Source organism: Macrosteles quadrilineatus, unplaced genomic scaffold (genome assembly GCF_028750875.1).
Source record: "Macrosteles quadrilineatus isolate MER2022 unplaced genomic scaffold, UCM_ALF_1.0 Scaffold_6__1_contigs__length_79288215, whole genome shotgun sequence".
In the NCBI taxonomy this organism is placed as follows: domain Eukaryota; kingdom Metazoa; phylum Arthropoda; class Insecta; order Hemiptera; family Cicadellidae; genus Macrosteles; species Macrosteles quadrilineatus.
Window position 1 is genome coordinate 30,966,036 of NW_026542599.1, and position 22,667 is coordinate 30,988,702.

The 22,667-nt window shown below is 35.8% G+C and overlaps 1 protein-coding gene across 1 annotated transcript; it reads left to right on the top strand.

Moving 5' to 3' along the window:
- The first annotated feature begins 1,874 nt into the window (after positions 1 to 1,874).
- On the top strand, positions 1,875 to 21,052 carry LOC128997436 (uncharacterized). Its single transcript, XM_054423074.1, has 14 exons — positions 1,875 to 2,080; positions 2,510 to 2,633; positions 3,140 to 3,243; positions 3,769 to 3,934; positions 4,757 to 4,903; positions 5,216 to 5,381; positions 5,925 to 6,002; positions 6,764 to 6,906; positions 7,732 to 7,938; positions 8,769 to 8,893; positions 9,216 to 9,242; positions 9,887 to 10,057; positions 11,968 to 12,154; positions 18,479 to 21,052. Exons 1-14 carry the CDS (start codon positions 1,875 to 1,877, stop codon positions 19,949 to 19,951), a joined length of 3,324 nt encoding a protein of 1,107 aa, XP_054279049.1. The 3' UTR covers positions 19,952 to 21,052.
- Positions 21,053 to 22,667: the final 1,615 nt, after the last annotated feature.

Consider the following 22,667-nt stretch of genomic DNA (forward strand, 5'->3'; position numbering starts at 1 on the left):
ATGTTCCTTATGTTTTATGTATAATATTGAAGCCCATGATTTTCCAAACAAAATGGTACATAGAACAGTAGAATTAACATTGTTTTAAGCTTCTCAGATCCGTTTTAATAAAACCTTGCAAATGCGCCAAAAATAGGCGGACATTAAGGCCTAAACTATGGACACTCGGAGGGTTAAAGCGGTCGAGATGACTAAGATTCCCGGGTCTGAAAGGGATATGTCCAAGATCGTGGAGTCTATAATGATGTCCTCACAATTGCAGCCAGATGTTACAAATTTCGCCGCGCCACCCCTAGAGAAGACTTACCTATCATATGTAATTTACTTATATGTCCCTTTAACTTGAAAGTGTTGATAATAAAATAAATGCACATTAGGTACGGTACACCAAATTTATTAAATTAGAAAAACTTAACTTGCCAATTTTCTACTAGCAAGCTCTTAATAAATCTTAAGATGTGGGCTTAAATAAGTTAATGAATGCTATAATTGAGTGTACGTGCTAAAATTGAGTGTTCATGCTAAAATTGAGTGTATATTCACAGTGAACGTGTTTACCTCAACAATTGTTATCAACCGGCGGGGTCTACTCGGCCACTAAAATCCAATCCACAACTCTAATGCCCAAGCTAATACTGTAATCAAACAGTTTCGTTCAATAAACAATAATACCAAATAATAGTAAATGTATAGGCAGAGCAACTAAACAACAAATGTATAGGCAGAGCAACTAAACAACAAGAAGCTGGTCTCGATAAATACCAAGCCAAAAGGCAATGCTAAATACAAGTTGAACTATTATTAATTTTTTGAGCTACTTAATAGCAGTGTTTAATAAATAGAATATCTTCCAAACACTAACAAAATATATTCGATAGCCGGTTCTAAACTATCCAAGCTACCAACAAACAAGCTGTTCAGGTTAAACTGACCCTATTTTGCTTCGCCGGCCACTTACTTACCTCAACGATCGGCGTGCAGCAAAAAACCAAAAACTTACCCCACTAGGAAAAATAGCTCATTACACAACTTGTTTTATTTTGGCCTGGAAACACCTGGTTCCTGTAAATAATGTAAAAGCGCCTTCTGGGGTAGCTCAGATCAACATAACGATCCAGACCACACTGGTGTAAAAGAGGTGTAAGCTAAACTTGATAGTCGATATTGTCTCGAAACTGTCTCGTAATTTAATAGGCCTACTTAGTCCTTGCGTAAATCCCATCTTAAATGATCCTCTAGGCTATGTGTTCGCATTAGAAGACTACAATTAAGCCTTCTTTTTTAAACATCTAGGTAATAACGATATATTAAGTACTGTTGACTCTCTCACTTCTTGGATTTATTTAGTTTAGTTGTGTTCACTTATGTTTGATAACAAACTTGTAACTCACAGCTTCGTCCTCAAGTGGTCAACAACACAAGTCACACTGTAACTTCTTAAATTATAGTTAACCATCAAGATTTATCTTTTTACACAGGTTTCTTGCTGCTTGGATGATATTGTTACATTCCTTTGTTGATTAGTGTTATATGTATTAGTTTTAGGTTAGCTTAGTTATGATGCATACTGCTTTTGGATTGGAAAGAAGGTTATGAAAGGAATGGTTATCAATTTTAAGAAAGCTCTTAAATGATAGCAACACATATTAACAAACAAAACACATAGGCCTAGCACACTCACAGGCAATGTAAAGATAGTTCACTTTTTTCCTCGACCTTCTTAATGTTTAAATAATCTCTTGACAGTTTCTTCAGTAGTTGTTTAAACCTATTTCACAAGTTGCAGGAAATGTCTCCTTAAGTCGTATTGTAATTGTGATTTTGGTGCTGTTAAAATAACATGGCTAATCCACCTCTCAATTTTCAGCGTCAATATGGAGGATAAAAATCGAAATGAATCTCCGAAACCAGAAAAGTCCATTTGGAAAAAATCCAATTTCAAGCGAGAAGATGGCAAAAAATGTAAAAAGAATATACGTTTCAATTTAAATGTTAATGTTCACTCTGATGATGAAGATCATATTTCATCATCAAAACAAGATGGAAAACCTGGCCTCAGTGAACCTTCTCCGAAGAAGAGGTATGTTCTAGCATTTTAAGTCTTGAAAAGATTTCCTATATTAAAATTTGCAACGGTTTGGTCTCTATTTTTAATCATAAAATGTATAGAACAGTAGTTCTATTACATAGGTTATCCTTCATGAAATGCATGGATTTATAACATCATTGCCAAGACTATCTTTTTTAATTTTAATCACTGCCAAGACTATTTTCCTATCGAAAGTTAATATTTAGGGCCTTATTCAATGTTCTTGTGATGGGTTAAGGTGGATTTTTTTTATCTACATTGGATATACTTTTATCGCTTATTACATGTGCAATGTTTGCCCATGTTTATATTTTTCAATAGAATAAAACATAGCCAGATATTTTTTTATGTTAAATTCTCTTTGTTATGTTGGCTGCTAACTTAAATTGTGGTTTTTAATTCAGTAAGATACCTTTTCAGGAAGAAGGAGAATACCAATATACCATCCATTTCAAATGAAGTGGAGAGAGAAATTGAGTGTCAGTATCGTTCAAAGGCCAAGGAGTCCAAACTCACAGCGAGGAATGTTAAAACCATTCTAAAGGTTAGTGACAAAAACTGTCCACATCAGTAAGATTTTTATACGGTTAGATGACCGTCAAGTTACCTAGTTGTGTAGTTTGATATTCAATTTGATAATTTTCTGTAAAAACCCTTGCTAATAACTAATTAATTAAAAAAAGTAAAATAGCTGATGATGCACTTGTAATGGTTCTGTTTTTTTTTTTTTTTTTTTTTCTAGCAACTAAGGTTTCAAACCTTAAGGTTCATTTTCTAACTGACCTAGTAGTTAAAAAAATATTCTTCATTTCTGGGGTTGTGAAAAGTTGTATAAAGTTATGCATGCACAGATTTGCCATCAAGCATTGGCATTGGTTACAGTGCTCGTCTAAATATCAAAAGGTTGCTGGTTGGATCCTGAGAAAAGTCATGAACTTTTAGATCCAGCTGCCATTGATAATTGGGCTTTTAATAAATGGTCCTGGCTAATAAAACAGCTGGTGTTAGTCTTTGTCAGTAATATTAGAATGATGAAAATTTGTTTTTTAGTCGGTGATCACCAACAAGTATGTGGTGGACATGGTACGAGCAGCAGAGGAAGGAGGCCAAAGTGCTTTTCCTTTTGAGCCGAAACTCACCAGAGCAAAAACCAAGTAAGTAAAGCCAATGTCTTAGTCTTTAACTAATAAATGTTGTCAACAGGGATGTTAATTATCCTTATAGGCCTTAGTTCAATTTTAAGTTTAGTTTAGTTAATTTATAATGCTACTCTATTAATTTTCTAGCCTGATTCCCACATAGTAGCGTCATGTTCTAAACTTTGTTTCAGTGATTGACTACACGTTTAGTCGACTATAAAAGGTTCTTAAAGGTTTCTTATTCAACCCATCCTACAATTTGTTGATTGTAATAAAAAGTAGGACTAGGAATTAGGACAAATATTCACTGTTACTAATCTCATGGTAATTTTTTGAAACAACATCAAACACACACCAAAACAGAATTAAAACTTTACAATCGGATGAGAGGTTTATTTGCACTATTCAAAGTCGATATTACAACTGATACAAATGAAACGCATTCCAACACAGTTTGTATTATTGATTATAAAACCATGCATCTTACTACCATTCAAATTGTCAAAGAGTTTTCAACATTTTCTGGTTGTAAATTCACAGAGAACTGCTACAACACCCGGAAGTTCCTGTTCCGCCAGTGATGGAATTGTTGTCGAACTCTCCAACTGGTGAGTTGAGCCCGGAAATTAAACTTCTTATTGATGAAGAACTGTCAGAAGATTCCTCGGACGAAGAATACAACCCCGAAAATGAACCTGAACCACCAGTAAGTGATATGATTATTTTGTTAGAGAGTTATAGAGCCATGAGTGATTTTCAATTTGTGTTTATTAGTCACAATCCTTATTAGAAATTTTTATAATATATTTTGGAGTCATAGTCAAACACCGGAACATTTATCTACATTGTTTAGGGTCATTCCATATCAAATCAACTAGGCTCTCAACCTGACCATCTTGGATTTTGATGAAATTTTGCATACTTGTAATATTTTGAGTCTTGAATCCAAATAGGTTTTTGAAAAAATCTATCTTTTATAGTTTTTAAGATATAAATATTTCAAAATGGTAAAAATTGGCATTTTTTACCGTGCGCGCAAATCTTAAATATTGTCTAGGATGAGTTCTATTGGTCCTATCAAGTTGTACAATGGCATCAAATCAAAATCAAAGATGGTCAGGTTGAAATTAATTTTTTATTGGTTGATTTCATATGGAATGACCCTTTAAAGACGAGCAATGGCAAGATTTCATTTAATTATTGAGCTTCAATTTTGTTGTTGAGACCTCAATATTCACAACACCATGTTGTTAAATAGTTGACCAAGAAGATTCCTCAAGCTTTGCGATGGCGTAAGTAGGTTTACTTTCAATGCTGGTGAAAAATAAATATGTTTAAAATAAATGTGGCATAAACTCATGGAAACGTTTTAAAATGAAGGTTCAATTTAAAAATCAAAACACATATTGAATCTACACCCTGCTCTGCCACCTTCATCTGTGAATATTAAATTATTGTCCAATCTCAATAGATACAGGATCTAATTGACTCAATATTATAGCAGTGATAATACAATGTTTATTTACAGAGTGAAGATGAAGATAAAGGAGATGTGTCCGTGGCAAGTGACATGGACTCACTTCCCCCCACCCCTGTCTCGTCGCAAGCTCCCCCCACTCCAGTACACGAGTGTTCTTACGACTTGTCTCAGGACGGCCTCTTTAAAGTTCCACAGGTTAGCAATAAGTTTACATCAACTTTGAAATTTTATTAATAATCACAATAATTAATAATCATTAACTTAAAAATTATGTTTTATATTTTCTTTATTAGGTTCCTTGCAACAATTGTAAGTGAATACCCTTCACTAGTCATTTTTTGATTCCCAGTTAATCCACTGTACTGTTGATTTATTGATTCTCTGTTGATCAAAGATTCTACGGTTGTTGACATTTTTGGGGTACAAAGATTACCAGAAAGTCGTTTGGCAATAAATATAAACACTCGATGGGTTTTTAATTTCTACTGACCAGTTAGTCTTGTGCAGGAGAACGTAGGTCAGCGGACAAGGTCCAAGTTGGACTTTCACGACATGCCTCTGGAGTGTATAGAGCAAGCTTACGTTCCTCCGGACATCACTCCTGACATGTACGAGGCCGAATGTGACAATCCCGACTGGCATGACTTTCTGAAGGAGTTCACTCAGCCGTTAGGTAAACTCTGAACTAGGAGTCTCTAGAGTGTATTTACTTGTAGTTTGTAGAATTTCTTAAGACAAGGGTTAAGTCTATGTGACATAAAATGAAATCTTACCTTTTTATATGGAGTTCTCTGAAATTTTGTAAAAGTACCAACATAATTTTACCATCACATGATGAACTTCTATGCTACTTCTATGAAATTCTAGGCTACTTCTTATGCTGAAAGAATCTTTACTGGCCAACATAAAGGCCTAGAGAGAGACCTCTAGTAAACTGCAAAAGGAAATTAAACACTGTTTGGAAATGTTTGTACAACTAAGGAGATTGGTGCTGGTGCTATTATAATAACTGTAAAATCCATTATTTACCTGGACTCATCTATGTTACGCAATTGTCATTAGTAATCATTGGAACAGGTTTAGGATAAAGATGTATGTTACATTGTGATGATACATCTGGAATGTGAAAATATAATTAATATTGTTATTTAGATTTATTTCCAAAAAAACAATATTTGTTGTCAATTTCCTAAATTAGATTTTTTTGGTGTTGCAGCTGCCAACGAGACACTCGAAGACGATCCGGACAATGATCCTGAGTACAATATTTTTGAAGATGAAGAAAAAGATCCAAGTAATATTAATACTTTGGTAGTAGATTCTAGTATGCTTTTATAGTTTTAAATTACTAAATATAAGTTTTGAAGATATTTGGGCTAACTTACCATAATTTTTATTCTTGTAATTTTTTACTGTCACTAAAGACCTATTGGTGTTTGTACTTACCTAAATACCAGTGACGTTAATTTACAGTTTAACTCATCATGGGCAAGTGAGTGGTAAATGCCGTAAAAAGATAAGGTAGTTAGCCAAGCTCAAACTAGCAATATCTGGCTTACCTTCATCAGAAGTTACTACTGATTTGGTAATTAATAACTATGTCATCTACTTGACTGTGATCAATTAAAAAATACCATTTGTAAAATATTTCATAACTTGTAGTTTCTGAAAGCAGTAAAGAATTTTACTAACTTAAACGCAATAGTATATATTTTTATGGTCTTTTGAAGTAGTATGTTTTACCTTTGACCCATGATAAAATGAACATATTGAGTTGATATTAATTAGTAATTTATGTTGAATGTCATTTTAAACAAGCCACCACTGACCGGTCAAGTCATCATGGACTATAGCATATTTTACGTTACATTACTTATTTCTGTAACAAGAATTAAAAAGGAAATACAATTTCAGTTCTGTTCTGTAACAATCAAAGACAAAATGCTTACAGCTGGTCTATATAGATGTCAACTTCAGTATCCAAAAGTCAGTGGTAACAACAGCTAAATAATTATTTTTTGGGAAATATTTACTACGTTACTATATATTTTCCAGTTGATTACAAAGAGGAGATGCGCAAAGACAAAGCCGTCAAAGTTTCCAAGAAGGAGTTGAACTCTTTGATGAAGGAGCTGTTTGAAATGGACGCATTGTCAAGTGATGATGAAGGCAGGACATCAGAGAGTATTGCTGAATTGGTTTGTATTTTACATTCATAACACCATCTTCTGTTCTGCTTATTCCCAGATATGAGTTACCCCAGTTTCTACATCTCCCATCCCTTAACAGTTCCTCTTTCTCACCAAGTGCCATCTCACGCTCTCTTCTCCATGTTCTTCTTAACATCCATCCACGCTCTACATTTGGTCTACTCTCTATCATCAACTTCATTCCCTAAATCTCCTCTCGTCTTTATATATTCAAATTACCCCAGTACTGCTTATTCTTCTCTTTCTCTTATCCTGTCTTCAATAATTTGTCTTTTGATCTTTTTTCATTCCATTGTGTCTTCTGACCCATTTTATTTCTAGTACATTCCCTCCTACTTTCCCCAATTGGTATGTAAAATGTCGATTGTAAATGGCTATTTTTGTCTACATTTGTGGTACCTTACTCTATAGTTATATGCATAGTTTATACTTAACATAAAATAAAAATATCATATCACTAACTTATCGGTCTCACAAAAAACATTACACCACACATGCTCAATATTTTAAACGGTCTTTTTTACATCCACACTCTAAAGAAGTCCTCTTAGGACATACTGTTTTTTTTTTTTTGTTTGGTTCCTTATATATTGCTATACCCTAGGACTAATTTTCTCAGTTAAACAAAAATGTATCTCTTTAGAAAAAAAACTTGTTGATTAGCCACGTGTATTTTCCCTCAAATATGAATTTACCTATTTGTACAGTATGGTGTGCAGTTAGTTGTATTTTTAAGATGTTCTATAGGCTTTGTGCAAGGTGTTTGTTACACAGAGATTATAAACCTGAAACATACCATATGTGATCCTCCAGGAGGCTAGTATAATGAAGGAGACGGAAGAGCGTCAACGACGAGAAGCGGAAGAGAAGAAGAAGAAACAGCTTGGCTTCCACCCCAACCAGCTTCTGTTGTTGGCTCAACAAATGCGGCAACATGTACAGCTTACTACGCAGCACTATGTGCAGACCTACCATCATCCCAGATATTACAGATACGCGGCCACGTTCAAAACTATGCTGGTACTGTTAGTTTTTGCATAATGATTGTATATATTGACAATTGTATTTTTTGTTGACGATGCCCATTGCATTTTGTACAATGCTTAAAGGAAAATAAATTCATTTCATTTCATTTCATTAGACTAGTAAACTTAGATATTTGGTAGCAAGACAGAAAATGAGTGCAAAACAATGCTGATACTTTATAAACCAGTTTAGATAAATGAAATGAAGGTCATAAAATATAACAGTAGTTAATTTAATGTTTTCTTGTCTTTATTTTGTGTACCGGTAACTATTAGCCCCTTAACTCTAATTCTCTAATGAACCAGCTGAACTCTGTCGCCTCATATAAATAATTGCTAAAAAATAATAATTACCCATTAAAAAACAAAACAACATATTAAAAATTACTTTTACACATTACTTTAGGCGTGATTTAGAGTGTCACATTATGTATCTTTACCTTAAAGACTTTGGTGATATGTCATTAGCCTATGGCAGGAAGATATTGAGAGATGGATCAGTTTTTATCCCTGATAGATATGATTATGGCTTGACAAAATTCCGAAACACGGGTATCCACTGTGAAATGTCAAATAAGAGTTGAGACAGAAATCATATAAAGAATTAAAGAGATTGTATGAGGGTTGTGTAATTTGATACGAACAAGCAACTGATACACAATCTCTTAACGTCTATTTCCTCTATCACCTCAGATCCCTCTCCAACTCAAACCCTTCCCTCTTTCACCATCAGCTCAATCTTCCTCGTAATTTTCTATTTTTCTCGCATATTTTTTAACCATGTTAGTGTTGTTTTTTCAAACAAAGAAATCTTGGCTGTGGTAGGTGACTCTGTCTGGACTGAAGAAAGACAAAGTTTGCGGTCAAGAAACCTTCAACTTGTCCGCTGCTTTGGACACGGTCGCTAAATGGGAGAGCATCGTAGAACAGTCTGGAGATAAGATACGACAGTGAGTTTGACAACATTTTTATCCAATAAATTCCCCCATTTGGTGCAATCCTGTGTTGTATTATTGTTAAAAACTTATGTAAACCTGTGGGGAAGTTGTCATTTTGAAAATTAATATGATTACACTGAAACTACACATCTTAGAGCTGGCTTTATATATTTGAAACAGGTACAGTGCTAAACATTTTTTTACAAGTTCACTTTTGTCATATTGTTTTGCAAATAAAACACAATTTCATCAAAGCAGTTGACATTTTCAGATTTCAAACATGTTTTTACTACATTATTTTTTTTATATTGATGTTTAATCTGGTTTGTTTTAGGTTTGTTCTGGACCAAATTGAGGCTGAGTAAGTATTTGTATATAAATTCTTTTTTGAGTTAACACTTAACAAACACTTAAGTCAGTTTATAACAAATCTTTGTATTTACTGGACAGATGTTTTTGGAAATGTAAGATGTAACACATGCATATCACTCTGCAAGTACTTAAAAAATTGCAAAAAGGCATTTCTAAATTTGTATTTGTTTAATTTGCTGTTAGTAATTTGCAATTATTGCAATATACTTTTGTAAAAAGGCCTCTTGTTAATAGTGTTTTTTTTTTCATCATACTATCATTCATAATTATTAAACAATCATGCGTTCACATTTGATTCAAAATTCAGAGACACAACCGTCATTAACAGACTGTGTCCGTTGACAGTCATGTATTTCACTGGTACGTGCTGACATCAGTTTTGGTACCAGTACGTTTCTCAAGAACCGTTATCACCGAGAATTGTCTGAAAAATTCAAACAGATCACTAGTTTATTCAATTTAAGTTATATGGCAAATACAAAAAAGTTTTATCGCATTATCTTGAAGTTCTTGTGTTTCATTGTATGTAATATGTGTATGTTTGTAGCAATTTTATGGAGTAAATCATTTTAATTCAGCAGGCAAATCTTTCTCTGTGGTATGTTTGTATTTTTTGAAATTTTTTCTTTGCAGAGCCAAGAAAAAAAAGTCCAATATGAGGATGTCGCAAGATTTTCCTCCAGAGTTGATGAAATGTATGATGGAGAGTGAAGCTATTCTGTACCCGTTGTTGTTGCCTTCCACTCCTTTTTTGACATGTCTGATACCAACGGGGCATACCTCTTTCACAGCTTCAGAAAATATGTATGTAGCATTCTCTTTTTACTCTCGATTCATCGCCAATCTATGTGTGGTAATTATTTTAAATGATGAAAAACACATATGGCTCTAATAGCTTTTAAGTTGCCTTTAACATTTTTGATTGACCCTTAGGGTCGAGTTTTTTTCAAAGTTATCATTTGGTTTTACATTCAAACAATTTACTAAGATATTGGAAATTAAATATTTTTTTTAGAAATCCGAGTAGATTTAGCAAACACATGCAATAGTCAAATTTATTGGCGTTTAATTTTCCTTAAATATTTTGGCCAGTTGTAATATGCCACTAAACCAGTTTTGTACCTACAGAGAAATTGAGCAAAGAAGAGTAACAAAATTATTTGAAGATTCTCATTACCGATCCCTCAAAAATCGGTACTTGTGGAAATTCCTTATTAAAAATTGAGAAATAACTGTTTGATGGTTTTTGATTTAAGTTATTTAATTTAACACAACTATTTAGGATATTTTATTTTTATTTAGTTTCTAAATTATTATAGTATTTACAATAGTGTGTTCCTGGGATATGAATGGGGTATAACTTTAACTATGGGGTCAAGGGATCCTATGCGATCCTGGGGGTAATGATGCGAGGACCGAACAGCACGACGGAACAATGCAAACAAACAAATAAGGAAGATAAGGAACAGTAGATAAACTAGATTAGTCTTGTAGGTAGATTGTAGTTGATGGAACCACAAATCTTTTCTTGACAATTTAATAAAGGATTAGGTAATTGAATTTGAATATTGCTCCAACAACAATCTCACATTTTAAGAAGAGTTTTTAGAACAAACTAAGGATGGATTCAAACTAAAGGTCACGAAACATCTTTGTTTGGTTTTGTGACATTTTACTTTGTATCTATCAGCCCCTGGATTCTAATTATCTCAAGTCAGCTAGCTGAAGTCTTATCTCTCCCCAAATAATTTCTAGCCAATTACTCTATTGGTAACTAACTATATTGTGCCATGGTAGTTATTGTTCCGTCACGCTGTTACGCAGGTCTCATAGCCTCTCTTTGCCCAAGATCGTCCGTGCGTGACGCAGAGTCACACCCTACTTGAGGTGGCCCTGTTGGCGCAAAACACGGCGGCTCTAGAGGAGATAACCTCGATAAAAAATCCTCAGTCACAACATCACATCTCATATTAAACTCGTGACGTATTTCTAGAAGGCAAGAGTTAAAATGACCTTCTAGAATATCTGGTCACCGTTACTAATATGAGATTGATTGATATATTTGCCAAAACCATTATAACGATTGTGAACATTGTGGAATGTATCGTTAGGGTGTTATTCTGACTTAAAAATAAATTATGTACAGTTCTATTAATTATATCCATGAAATGTGTAGTCAATATGTAAAAAAAATCTGAATGTAATTTTCTAATTTTAAATATTTAATATTGAGGAAAACCAATCTGTATGTTTTTTTTTAGATATCCTGTTAACAATAAATCAATAATTATATAACAAAAAATAAAGAAGGCATTTTATTCTTTGTTACATATGAGTTCATGATTCATTTAAATTCATAAGATATAAATTTGTCAGTAACTATAAAATTCAGAATTAATTTAGCTGTTTTATTCTGCTATAAAAGAAAGAATTCTGGAGTTGCTGGTAAAATTACTAAATCCCAAAACTTTGTTTCCTTTAAATTGGAATAAAATAGTATAAATTTGTGAATACTTTCCACCAATGCTATCAATTACAGTAGTAGTTCCTGTTCTAAATTGAATTTGTATTCAAAATTCATGACTGAGTGTATATACGACCAACTTCATTGGTCATATATACGGGGTGGGGGGATTCCCTTTGCAAAGTGTTTACTTCTGAAATTGTATGCTCTGTTGCTTGCACAGTTTCAAGTTTTTTATATATTTTGGCAGGTTGCTAGCACTTTGTTTAGAGCAGGTAACTCAAATGATGGATCGGAAAAAGAGATCTCGAAAGAAGAGAACTATCAAAGACATGGCTCAAGTCATCTACGACATGACCATTCCCCGGAGCGCTCCAAGTAGAGTTGCATATTACATTAGGAAAATGAATGCATTCAAACAGATGAATCCGATAAAGGTGAGTTTATGGTACATTTGTTGATTTGTCAGTATAAGATTGGATTGAATGTTTGGTAGGCACCCTTTTGTTTCCACATTTTGGAACTAGACTCTTATGGCCTTATACCAGGGTTTAATCTGTGATCGCATTTTGTGACAAGAGACACTTAAATGCGACAATTGTTGAACTAAGGACTGTCAATCACGTTTCTGCTAGATTTGTACGGATATCTGAAAATTCTGGTCGGATTCGGTTCGGTTCGGGAATCGAGCCCAAATTTAATTCCCCACACTATCTGTTGAATATCCAACTTTTTTTGGATAGACTGTATATTATATTAATTGTTGTTTTAGACTGAAAACAAAATCTTCATAAGTTAATTATCATTATTTTTCACTTTCCAAGGATGTAAGTTCAACATTACTTCTTCATTGATGTTACACCGGTCGACGACAAATTGTCTATGAAATCGCAATTGTCTAGCATCGTCGCCGTGAAAAATAATTGAGCCAACAAACAAATGTTGCAAAAACAATCAATGTACTGCATTTGGATGAATATGAATAAAAACAAAGATGGTTATTTTAATGACAATAGATTGACATTAAATATATGAAAAGAGAGTAGTTGAGCTGAATATTAACAATCATTTACACCAAACACTTCATTTTAACCTCGTATTCATTATTTTCTTCTTCGAGTTTTACTTTTGTCTAGCCTAAAATATTTGTAAGCTTAAAGACCTTATGATGCAATACCGAAATCTCTTTTAGTCGTTTATCGGGCTGTTCACTTACGTTTGCTTTACGATTCGATTGATCTATAACGATTTTTGCCGCCAGCCTTCTCTACTCTCTTTGATATCAAAATTCAAAACATCTAGTTTTGAATGTTGGTCGCTTGAATGCTCTTTTTAATCTGCCGTACAAAATGTTCACCTCACTCAGCAGCAGATGACCTTTTTGTAGGTAATTAATTTTACAAACTTGGCTCTATATTGTACCTAGGTCAAAATTACATCATCCACAATCTCGGAGACAGCATCATTGTCCCACTCGATCTCAGATGCATCAGTATTTTCCCTCAAGATCTTGAAGACCTCATAACTTTCCCCCAGATATTAGAGGGGATCTGGGAGTAAACGTGAATTTTCGTCCCAGCAATCTTTGAAGATGCTTTTTGAGGTTGACAGAATAAAAGCTCCGTTCGGTGGCTGTTTTCTGATTTTGTGCCTTGTCTTTTCAGCTTTTAGGTTAGGCTTGGCATAGTTTAAAAACCAAACCGTTCGCACACCTCTACTAAGATAATAGCAACTATTTAATTTACATATTTTTAACTAAATTTTAAACCTTAAGCATTTAAGTCATTTAAATTAATATTGCAGACATTTTCCATTACGGTTCGTTGAAAAAATGATGGCTCAAGCAAGGCTGAGAAGAAATGTCTATTGTGAGCTACTTTTGTATTAATAATTGTTTTCTTCCGGATTTATTGTTTCATTTATTGACTAATATACTCTGTGTGGGTTTTATCCTAGACTAAGCAACACTAAGGGAGTTTGTTTTATCTATGGTTTTATTTAGTGATTTTCCAGCTTTGACTGGGCTTGTGTACTACTCTAGGGGCCACGAGAGTCTGCAGTTGGCGGAAGCCAATAGCAAGACTGGACTAGCGCGACGTTGAACATTAAACATTAAAATATACTAAACAATATTTTCGAATCAGCTGGTCCTCATTGGCTACTTCTAAGTCACGTGGGAAATATGCTCCTCCCTCAAGTGCAGACTCTCGTGGACCGTACTGTAGTCTTGTTATGTTTTAGGTACCTTCTCACCTGAGGACGTTATCAGATTTTAAATCCCAACTCGTGAAAACTTGTTTTATACTGATCTCGGAGACAGCATCATTGTCCCACTCGATCTCAGATGCATCAGTATTTTCCCTCAAGATCTTGAAGACCTCATAACTTTCCCCCAGATATTAGAGGGGATCTGGGAGTAAACGTGAATTTTCGTCCCAGCAATCTTTGAAGATGCTTTTTGAGGTTGACAGAATAAATGCTCCGTTCGGTGGCTGTTAAGAAATTAATGTTCCTTTTATTAATAACCTTTTTGACACTTCAAAAGGTTCTTCTAAAAGTTTTTGAAGAAATTTTAAATTACACAGTTGGCTGATTTTCCTTTATATGATAGTGACTTCAGACTCGTTGGAGCCTTGCCGTGCGGTCTCATAAAACAATTTTTTTTTTTTTTTTTTTTTTGTGGGGGCTGGGGTAATGGCATACCCCTAGCTACTTCGGCCTGGAGACCTTTTGTAGCACCCTTTAATTCATTCTGACAGCCCTAGGCTCCTCAAGAAGCCCAGGAGCTGAAAGACACCCAGCTTCCTTATCTCTGTTGGTTCCAGGAATAACCTCCCCAGAGATATAAGCCTTCTATGGGCCAACGCTGGACAGTCCAGCCATAAATGTTCTGAGGTTTCTACCTCGTTCTCACAGAACCTGCAGAGGTCTGTTTGTGACCTCCCTATGGTCCTGAGATGTTTCCTGATAGGACCGTGCCCTGTTAACACTCCTACTAGCAGACTAATGTCCCCTTTCTTAAGGCTCAGCAAGTCTTTCCAGCCTTTATCAGTGGGGTCGATTAGTAATTTGGACGTCCTCATACCTGGGTGGTTCATCCAGGCCAGAGCCTTTTGAACCTTGACCCAGTCTTGGACTTTGGCTACTCCTGAGCTTATGGGGGTACCACAGTAGGGTTCTGGTCCTGACAGTTGGTCTTCCGCACCCTTCCTGGCCAATGCATCGGCTTTTTCGTTCCCCTCATGCCCCGAATGTCCAGGAACCCAAGACAATTTGACTTGGTTTCGCTCTGCTAACTTTTTGAGGGTGTTTTTACACCCTTTTACTGTTCGTGACTGTGTCACACATGACCCCAGCGCCTTCAGTGCTGCCTGGCTGTCAGAGAGAATAAGGATTTTACCCTTTCTTAGATTCTTGCTAATAATATTATTAGCACAGCACTCAATCGCCAGGACCTCTGATTGAAAAACTGTTGTTGTTCTGCCCAAGGCCAGAGATATTTTGGTTTTGTTCCTTGAAATTAATGTTCCTTTTATTAATAACCTTTTTGACACTTCAAAAGGTTCTTCTAAAAGTTTTTGAAGAAATTTTAAATTACACAGTTGGCTGATTTTCCTTTATATGATAGTGACTTCAGACTCGTTGGAGCCTTGCCGTGCGGTCTCATAAAACAATTACAAAACTACAAAGAAAATTGTGACTCAGGGTGTCCACCGACCGGGAAAACCGGGAATTATGCGTGAATTTTTTGAACCGGGAATTTTTTGCCGCGAACTCGCATGAGGACGATAATGTATCCGTGACCGCGGGAGACGACGATGACGTTCCCGTGACCGCGGGAGACGAGGATGACGTTCCCGTAACCGCGGGAGACGACAATGACGTTCCCGTGATCGCGGGAGATGACGATGACGTTTTCGTAACCGCGGGAGACGATGACGACGTTTCCGTGACCACGGGAAACGACGATGACATTTCCGTGACCGAGAGAAACGACGATAGCGTTTCCGTGACCACGGGACACAATGATGATATTTCCGTGACCACGGGACACAATGATGATATTTCCGTGACCCCGGGAGACGACGATGACGTTTTCGTGATTGCAGGAGACGACGATGACGTTTCCGTGACCGCGGGAGATGACGATGACGTTCACGTGACCGCGGGAGACGAGGATGACGTACCCGTGACCGCGGGAAACAATGATAGCATTTCCGTGACCACGGGAAACGACGATGACGTTTTCGTGACCGCGGGAGATGACGATGTTATTTCCGTAACCGCGGGAGACGATGACAACGTTTTCGTGACCGTGGGAGACGACGATGGCATTTCCGTGACCGCGAGAAACGACAATAGCGTTTCCGTGACCACGGGACACAATGATGATATTTCCGTGACCCCGGGAGACGACGATGACGTTTTCGTGACCGCAGGAGATGATGATGACATTTCCGTAACCGCGGGAGACAACTATGACGTTTTCGTGACTGCGTGTGACAACGATGACATTTCTGTTACTGCGGGAGACGAAGATGGCGTTTTCGTGATTGCGCATGCGCACGATGACGTTTCCGTGACCGCGTGAGACGATGATGATGTCCAAACGGTCGCGGGATATGTTAGTGATTTTGCCGCGATCGCGCATGCGGACGATGACGATTCTGTGACCGCGGGAGACGATGACGACGTTTCTGTGACCGCGGGAGACGACGATGACATTTCCGTGACCGCAGGAGACGACAATGACGTTTTCGTAACCGCGGGAGACGACGATTACATTTCCGTGACCTCGGGAGACGACAATGACGTTTTTGTTACCGCGTGTGACAACGATGACGTTTCCGTGACTTTGGGAGACAGTGGTGATGTTTCTGTTACTGAGTGAGATATTCAGGATTTTTCAGTTATCGCAGAAAATGATGATAGTGTCTCTACGAATGTGTTAGATGATTACAATATAACCTCGAGTTTGGCTTGACCAACAATTTCAAAATAGCACACTTCTTCAAAGTTTTTTTATATATTTTTTTTAATACCTTTACCTTTAACGTCGTATTTATTTAATGTGTTTAGAAGGGTTTAAAACATAAATTGGCTACGTGCAATTTTTGTAATTTTGCATTATTATTTCTGTAGGCCACTTGGAAAACAACCCATCTCTCCAAAATTATACTATATGAAAGTACATAAACCAGGGGTTGGTGTAGGAATCCTTCAGAAAATTTGGTAAAATAGAAATGATCAGTATTAAGAATTTATTTTTCATGTGTCTGTACAGAGATTTGATACACTTTGGTATCAACATATCACTATTTTTAGGAAGTTATTAATAAATTGCAGGTTTAAGGATTAGTTTTTAATTTTTTGATTATTTAATATATAAAAATTGAATACTTGTGTCAGGCAATCATAATTTTTTTCCTTAACTGAGAATGCTCTTTATGATAACTAAAATAGCGAGCTGTGTTAGAGCGCTAAAACAGCATTGCGGGAGTTGGGGCAAAACGCGTTGGAAATTTTTTTACTCATGAATTTTTTGTGGTTGGCCTGGTGGTCACCCTGTGTGTGTTTCATAGCATCCTAGATGTTTAACACGTTCACTGCAGGACGTCAAATGGCGAGCGTATCCCCAGTGCGGCACAGCCCTCAGCGTCGAACAAACCCGATTGTCGCGTGTGATTGGCTTTCCAATTTTGGTCTGACGAATAGCAAATAACGTGCAGGAATGTCCTGCTTTACAACGAGAGTCGATGCAGTTGATTACAACACCCACAGATGATAGCAGCACTGCTTGGAACGTAGCTGGTCCCATTGGAATTGTATTGCCAAATAGAGGGAAAAAGAAGGGACAAAAAGTAGATTTTTGAGATTGCCAGACGGGGATTTTACGAGAAAATTTACTACCAACCTACACCACAACAAAATGCAAGTCACATACTACACGCTAACGTGGTATAGGTCCGCTTTCGGCCGACGCTAGAGCAAAAACGAAGATATACAAAAGGCATTGCCGAGCGTTCCCGGTGGGGTACGGACGCACCGAACGGGGGCCAAGCACCGTACCCGATCGGGAACGGCCGCACTCTACGTGTTAAACTACTATCACTGTGGTATTAGAAGAAATATTTTGGGGTGGTAAATAACTCTTCAACGGCTGTTTGAAATTAACAATGCTGTGTGGGCAGATCCAAGATGGTCGTCAGCCTCCTATGTTTCCCTCGCAGCCTAGCTGTGTCAACTCATAAAACAATTACAAAACTACAAACAAAATTTCTTATAGCGCCCTAGATATTTAGATTGCAATCACTTTGGTGTTTGAATAAATATTTAGGAATGGTAAATAACTCTTCAGCGACTGTTTGAAATTAGTAGGCTAATCCAAGAAAGCCGAGCCTCCAAATTTACTCTGATTTCTGGTGCTTTTTTTCTTAATAGATTTCCACTTAAAAAAAAATAACAAATGACATGTGTATAAATAATAGTTCTTCCACACAAAAAGAATTGTGCGGATAAATCTGCTATCCCATCATGAGGCAACCAGTCTGTTTTCAGAATCGGTGGAAAAATTAGCTTTTCATCAATAAAATCTATTATACCCTGTTTAGGAATAGTCCAATTGTTAGTCTATTAACTAAATGTTTTAATAGCGTATTGAGGTAACTTTTTTTCATTTCAATAGATTATTTTGGCTTAGAGTTGCATGTGTTTGGCTACCTATACTAAATATTGTTGAAAGAAGCAAATCCTTGTTTCAGGCATTCTTCAGGTGTGGCAAGGCCCCAACTGTGGTGCACTATGTGTACCCTGTGTATCAAGGGTTGAAACTTTACCAGCAACCTCCTCAGTTGATGCCACAAGTGTGGAGGAAGTACTTAGCTGAAGATTACTGGAACAAAGTAGCGGAACATAGTAATGAAATTAAACCTAGTACAAGCAAAACAATACAGGACCAACCAGATAGTGAACTTGGAGAGAAAAATAAAGAAGTTGACAAACAACAGGAAGCAAAACCTAGTACTAGCAGACAAATACAGGAACAACCAAAATGCGGTCTTGGAGAGAAGAAAAAAGAAGCACCACAACAACAGGAAGCAAAACCTAGTACAAGCAAACAAATACAGGAGCAACCAAAAAGTGATCTTGTAGAGAAGAAAAAAGAAGCATCACAACAACAGAGGAAAGATAAAGTTACCATACAAGAACAAAACAAACGTAACATTTTAGGTAAAGCAATGACTAAACATGCAGAAGAAAATGTAAAAATTTCAGATAAGGAAATTGCTAATCTAAAAAGGATAACCATCAACAATATAATTCAGAATGCGAATGCAGTTAACCAACTTTCAAGGAATTGCGACAAACCAAAAACAACACAAAGAGATATACGAATGATGTTGGACAGAAAATCCAGTATTGAACATGCTGTGTTCAACGGCAAGATCAATTTATATAGTGATCAACTGCAGGAGAAGGAAGCTTACAATAGTGACAAGCTTATTATGAAGACTCGTGCCAAAAATCCATCGACAGTTAGTGTTTCAAAGTTTAAAAATAAACAAGAAACTCGTTCTTCACCAAATAAGAGACCAGGTTTAAGGTCTTCTAACTCGCGCTCTATCGGAAAAACTGGAAACAACAAACCAAAAAAGGTCTCTCCCAAAAAGATTTCACAAAAAAATGTACCTCCAAAAAAGGTTTATCGAAAAAAGAATTCAAAAACAAAAACTTTAAGTAAAAGAAGATATAAAGATTCAGTTCCAATCGATGATTTCATCGAAACGGTTGTGCCTAAAATGAATTTTAAAGTAGTTTCAAAATGTTCATATATAAAATCAAAGATAGAAGAAGATAAAACAAGACAGAAAAGTAAAATTGAATCCGACAAACGACAATATCTTAAAAATGTTGGGCTGACGCATGAAAAGATTGTGAGAAATAATTTGTCAAAACCTAATAAATTAAGTTCAGAGCTGTCAAATCACTTGGATCCTGGGTTCAGGTTGCATAGTGAAAGTGATTCACATCAGTCTAATAGCATCGAGTGTGAACGGACTCCGTTGTTTGTAAATACCCTTAAGCCATGTAGCAGCGTAGAATCTCACTCTCCCAAACCACCCTCCACAGTGAAATTAAAAAACAAATTCAACTGCGATTCGTTGTTTGGGTTATGCAGCGATAAAACCAAAGTTCCTTCAACTGCATATTCTCTGCTAAATGGATCAAGTTAGTTTATTATGAAATCCTAGTATTAAAAGAATATTGTGATATTATTTTAAGCAGTGCAATTTTTTGCTGTAGAACTCACATTCAGTGTAATGTTAGAGATTATTAGTCAAAAGTTCTTCCTTCAAATGCAGGTACATAAATAATAGATATAGTTCTCTATTAGACAGAATACATAATTTCATTTTTACTTGGAATTTTAGCCACTGTAAAGTATTTTTTGTATGGCCTCTTTTACTTTTAAATTGGGACCCAATTCATAAGTCTTTCTTAAATTTGTAATGAAATCAAAGCTTATGTTAGAAATTGAAATGGCCTATATGCACACACATTTATGGAAAATAAGTTTTTCTATCTGTTCTACCCATACAAAGTAGAATTGGCATACTTTTACCTACTTTTTCTTAAACATTGCCTAAGAGTCTTGGATGCTTATTGGTGATATTCTAAATAGCTTAAGTGACCTCGCTTTGTGCGAATGATTCCACATTTTAATGAAATTATTGGTTATAGTTATGGTCAAGCTAACATTTGGCGGTTCCCTTCACTGGTGGACTCAACTCGCACCTGGGAGCCCAATTGGTTGCCATTAGTATAGTTGGGAAAAAATCTAACAATGTGATATTGTAATTTTACTAATTTCTGTTCATTTGATACCAAATTTCACACAAATCAGTCGACATTAGCATAACAATCGCTGATTTGTGTGAAATTTGGTATCAAATTTATCAAAATTTGTAGGGAAATGTTTGCGTGGTTTTATCTTGGAACATTACTTGTCCTTAATGGGCTTCCTAGTCTCTTTACTGTAAGTTCAGTTGAGTGACAGTAATAAGGGACCAGCCACAAAACTATGATAGAACAATTTGCTAGCTTATGGTCCGCATATAACCTGTTGGATTCACATTTAGCTTGTCTACGACTATAATGGCTTGGTTACTCAACTTTTGATGGTTGGGCTGGACAGCATTTGGCATCGACATAACATAATTTATTTACCTTGGCCTCAGAAAATAAATTTTGAAGATCCTATTCCATCCACAAAACCAACAGTTATGGATGCCAGGTGCTGCCTTGTTTGTGCATGACTCAAATATTACTCCATCCCTTGTCAATAGCTTGCATTTCTACTTTCTAGTAATCAAACTACAGTATCATGATTATTAATAGTGAACCATGTCATATCACTAACTTCTTAAGAGTCGCCAATGAGTCTAATAAACGGCAGCCAAAAGTTGTAACCTTTTGTAATTTTACTAATTTTTCTTCATTTCTTCTTCAAAATCGCCTTTTTGACACAACCAATAAGTATCCAGTACTACCCTTGTCTGAATTATTTTAAAATACCATGAATTTGAATTGGCTATACTGTAGTATAAAAGATATCCTAGTATTCAATTGTGTAACATATCTTCCCTACAGGGGTGTGGCTGTGATTTATAATTAAGTTTGTTTACATAAAATTTTATGTTGGTTGTGATAACATTCTATTATACATTGACAGAATGGACTCTCCCATAATGGGTGATGGAATGGAATTTACTCTCATAGTACTTTGGCTTTGAAGGGAAATAGGTGGACACTGTTGGTCTTGTTCCGATTGGCCAGTCTTGCCGTTTCATTCACTATCATGGTTTGGACTAGACAACATCAAGGCTGTGTGTATTTAAAAACTACAGTCTGTGATAGCAACGCTAAAAACATTTTTTCAGTGTTCGCACTGGTTTGTGATCCAGATCTCTGTTTAAGAGTGCTGGCAGCCCAACCTTTTAATCCATATCTGCATTGTTTAAAAAAAAAAACCTGCCTGAGAAATGCAATCCAAGTAGTACCTACTTTTTTAAATTTGCGCACACAGCATTACCTCGATGTTGTTCGGTACAAACCAAGATAGCTACTGAAACCGTATGAGGTACATGACTAAAAGTATCTGCCCCCCCCCCTCCACACAGCTTGATTAATGAGTGAGTGAAACTGTTTAGTAAGTTCTGATGCATCCTGTATTTTGAATGTATTTAAATACTCTACTGTGCTTCAAAATCCTAAATTATTCATAGTATTAAATCAGAATATTGGTTTTACAGTAGAGGCAAGATTTTACAACACAAATGCACCAATATCAAAGGAAAACTATAATTTAATCCCTTGTTGGTTAATTGTTTAGGTTTAAAAAATAAAAATATTATTACACATTGTATTATTACAACTATATTTTAAATTTATATTTTATCCAAATTTTTTATCTGATTGAGAATTACAACAAAATGTACAAATGTATTTTCAGTGACCCTCTTAGACCTAGTCTGAAGTAATGTGTAAAACAGGGGCTTGAGTCCCAGGTTGTGAAGGAACTATAGAGTATAAAATAAAGTTTTATTCATCACGGATGCTTAATGAAACCTACAATCTTCCTCATTAGTTTAGTAAGAAATGCTTGGGTTTGTAATGTCAATAAAACACTGGTTGTAGACTAGCCCAAATGGCTTTTTTTCATAGAATCAATTATTTGGCTGAATATAATTAGTGCATAAGTGGTGTAATTTGTTGGTGTATGCAATTTTTAAAAATAACAGAATTCAATCAAATTTGTATGTAAGTTTCTTGTGCAATGTCCTCGTATTTTGTAAAGTATTTACTCAGATGTGTGTACATAACTGTATATAAGTATATTTAAACTTGGCATAATTTATTGTTTTGCATAAAGTTGTATGAACTGAAGAA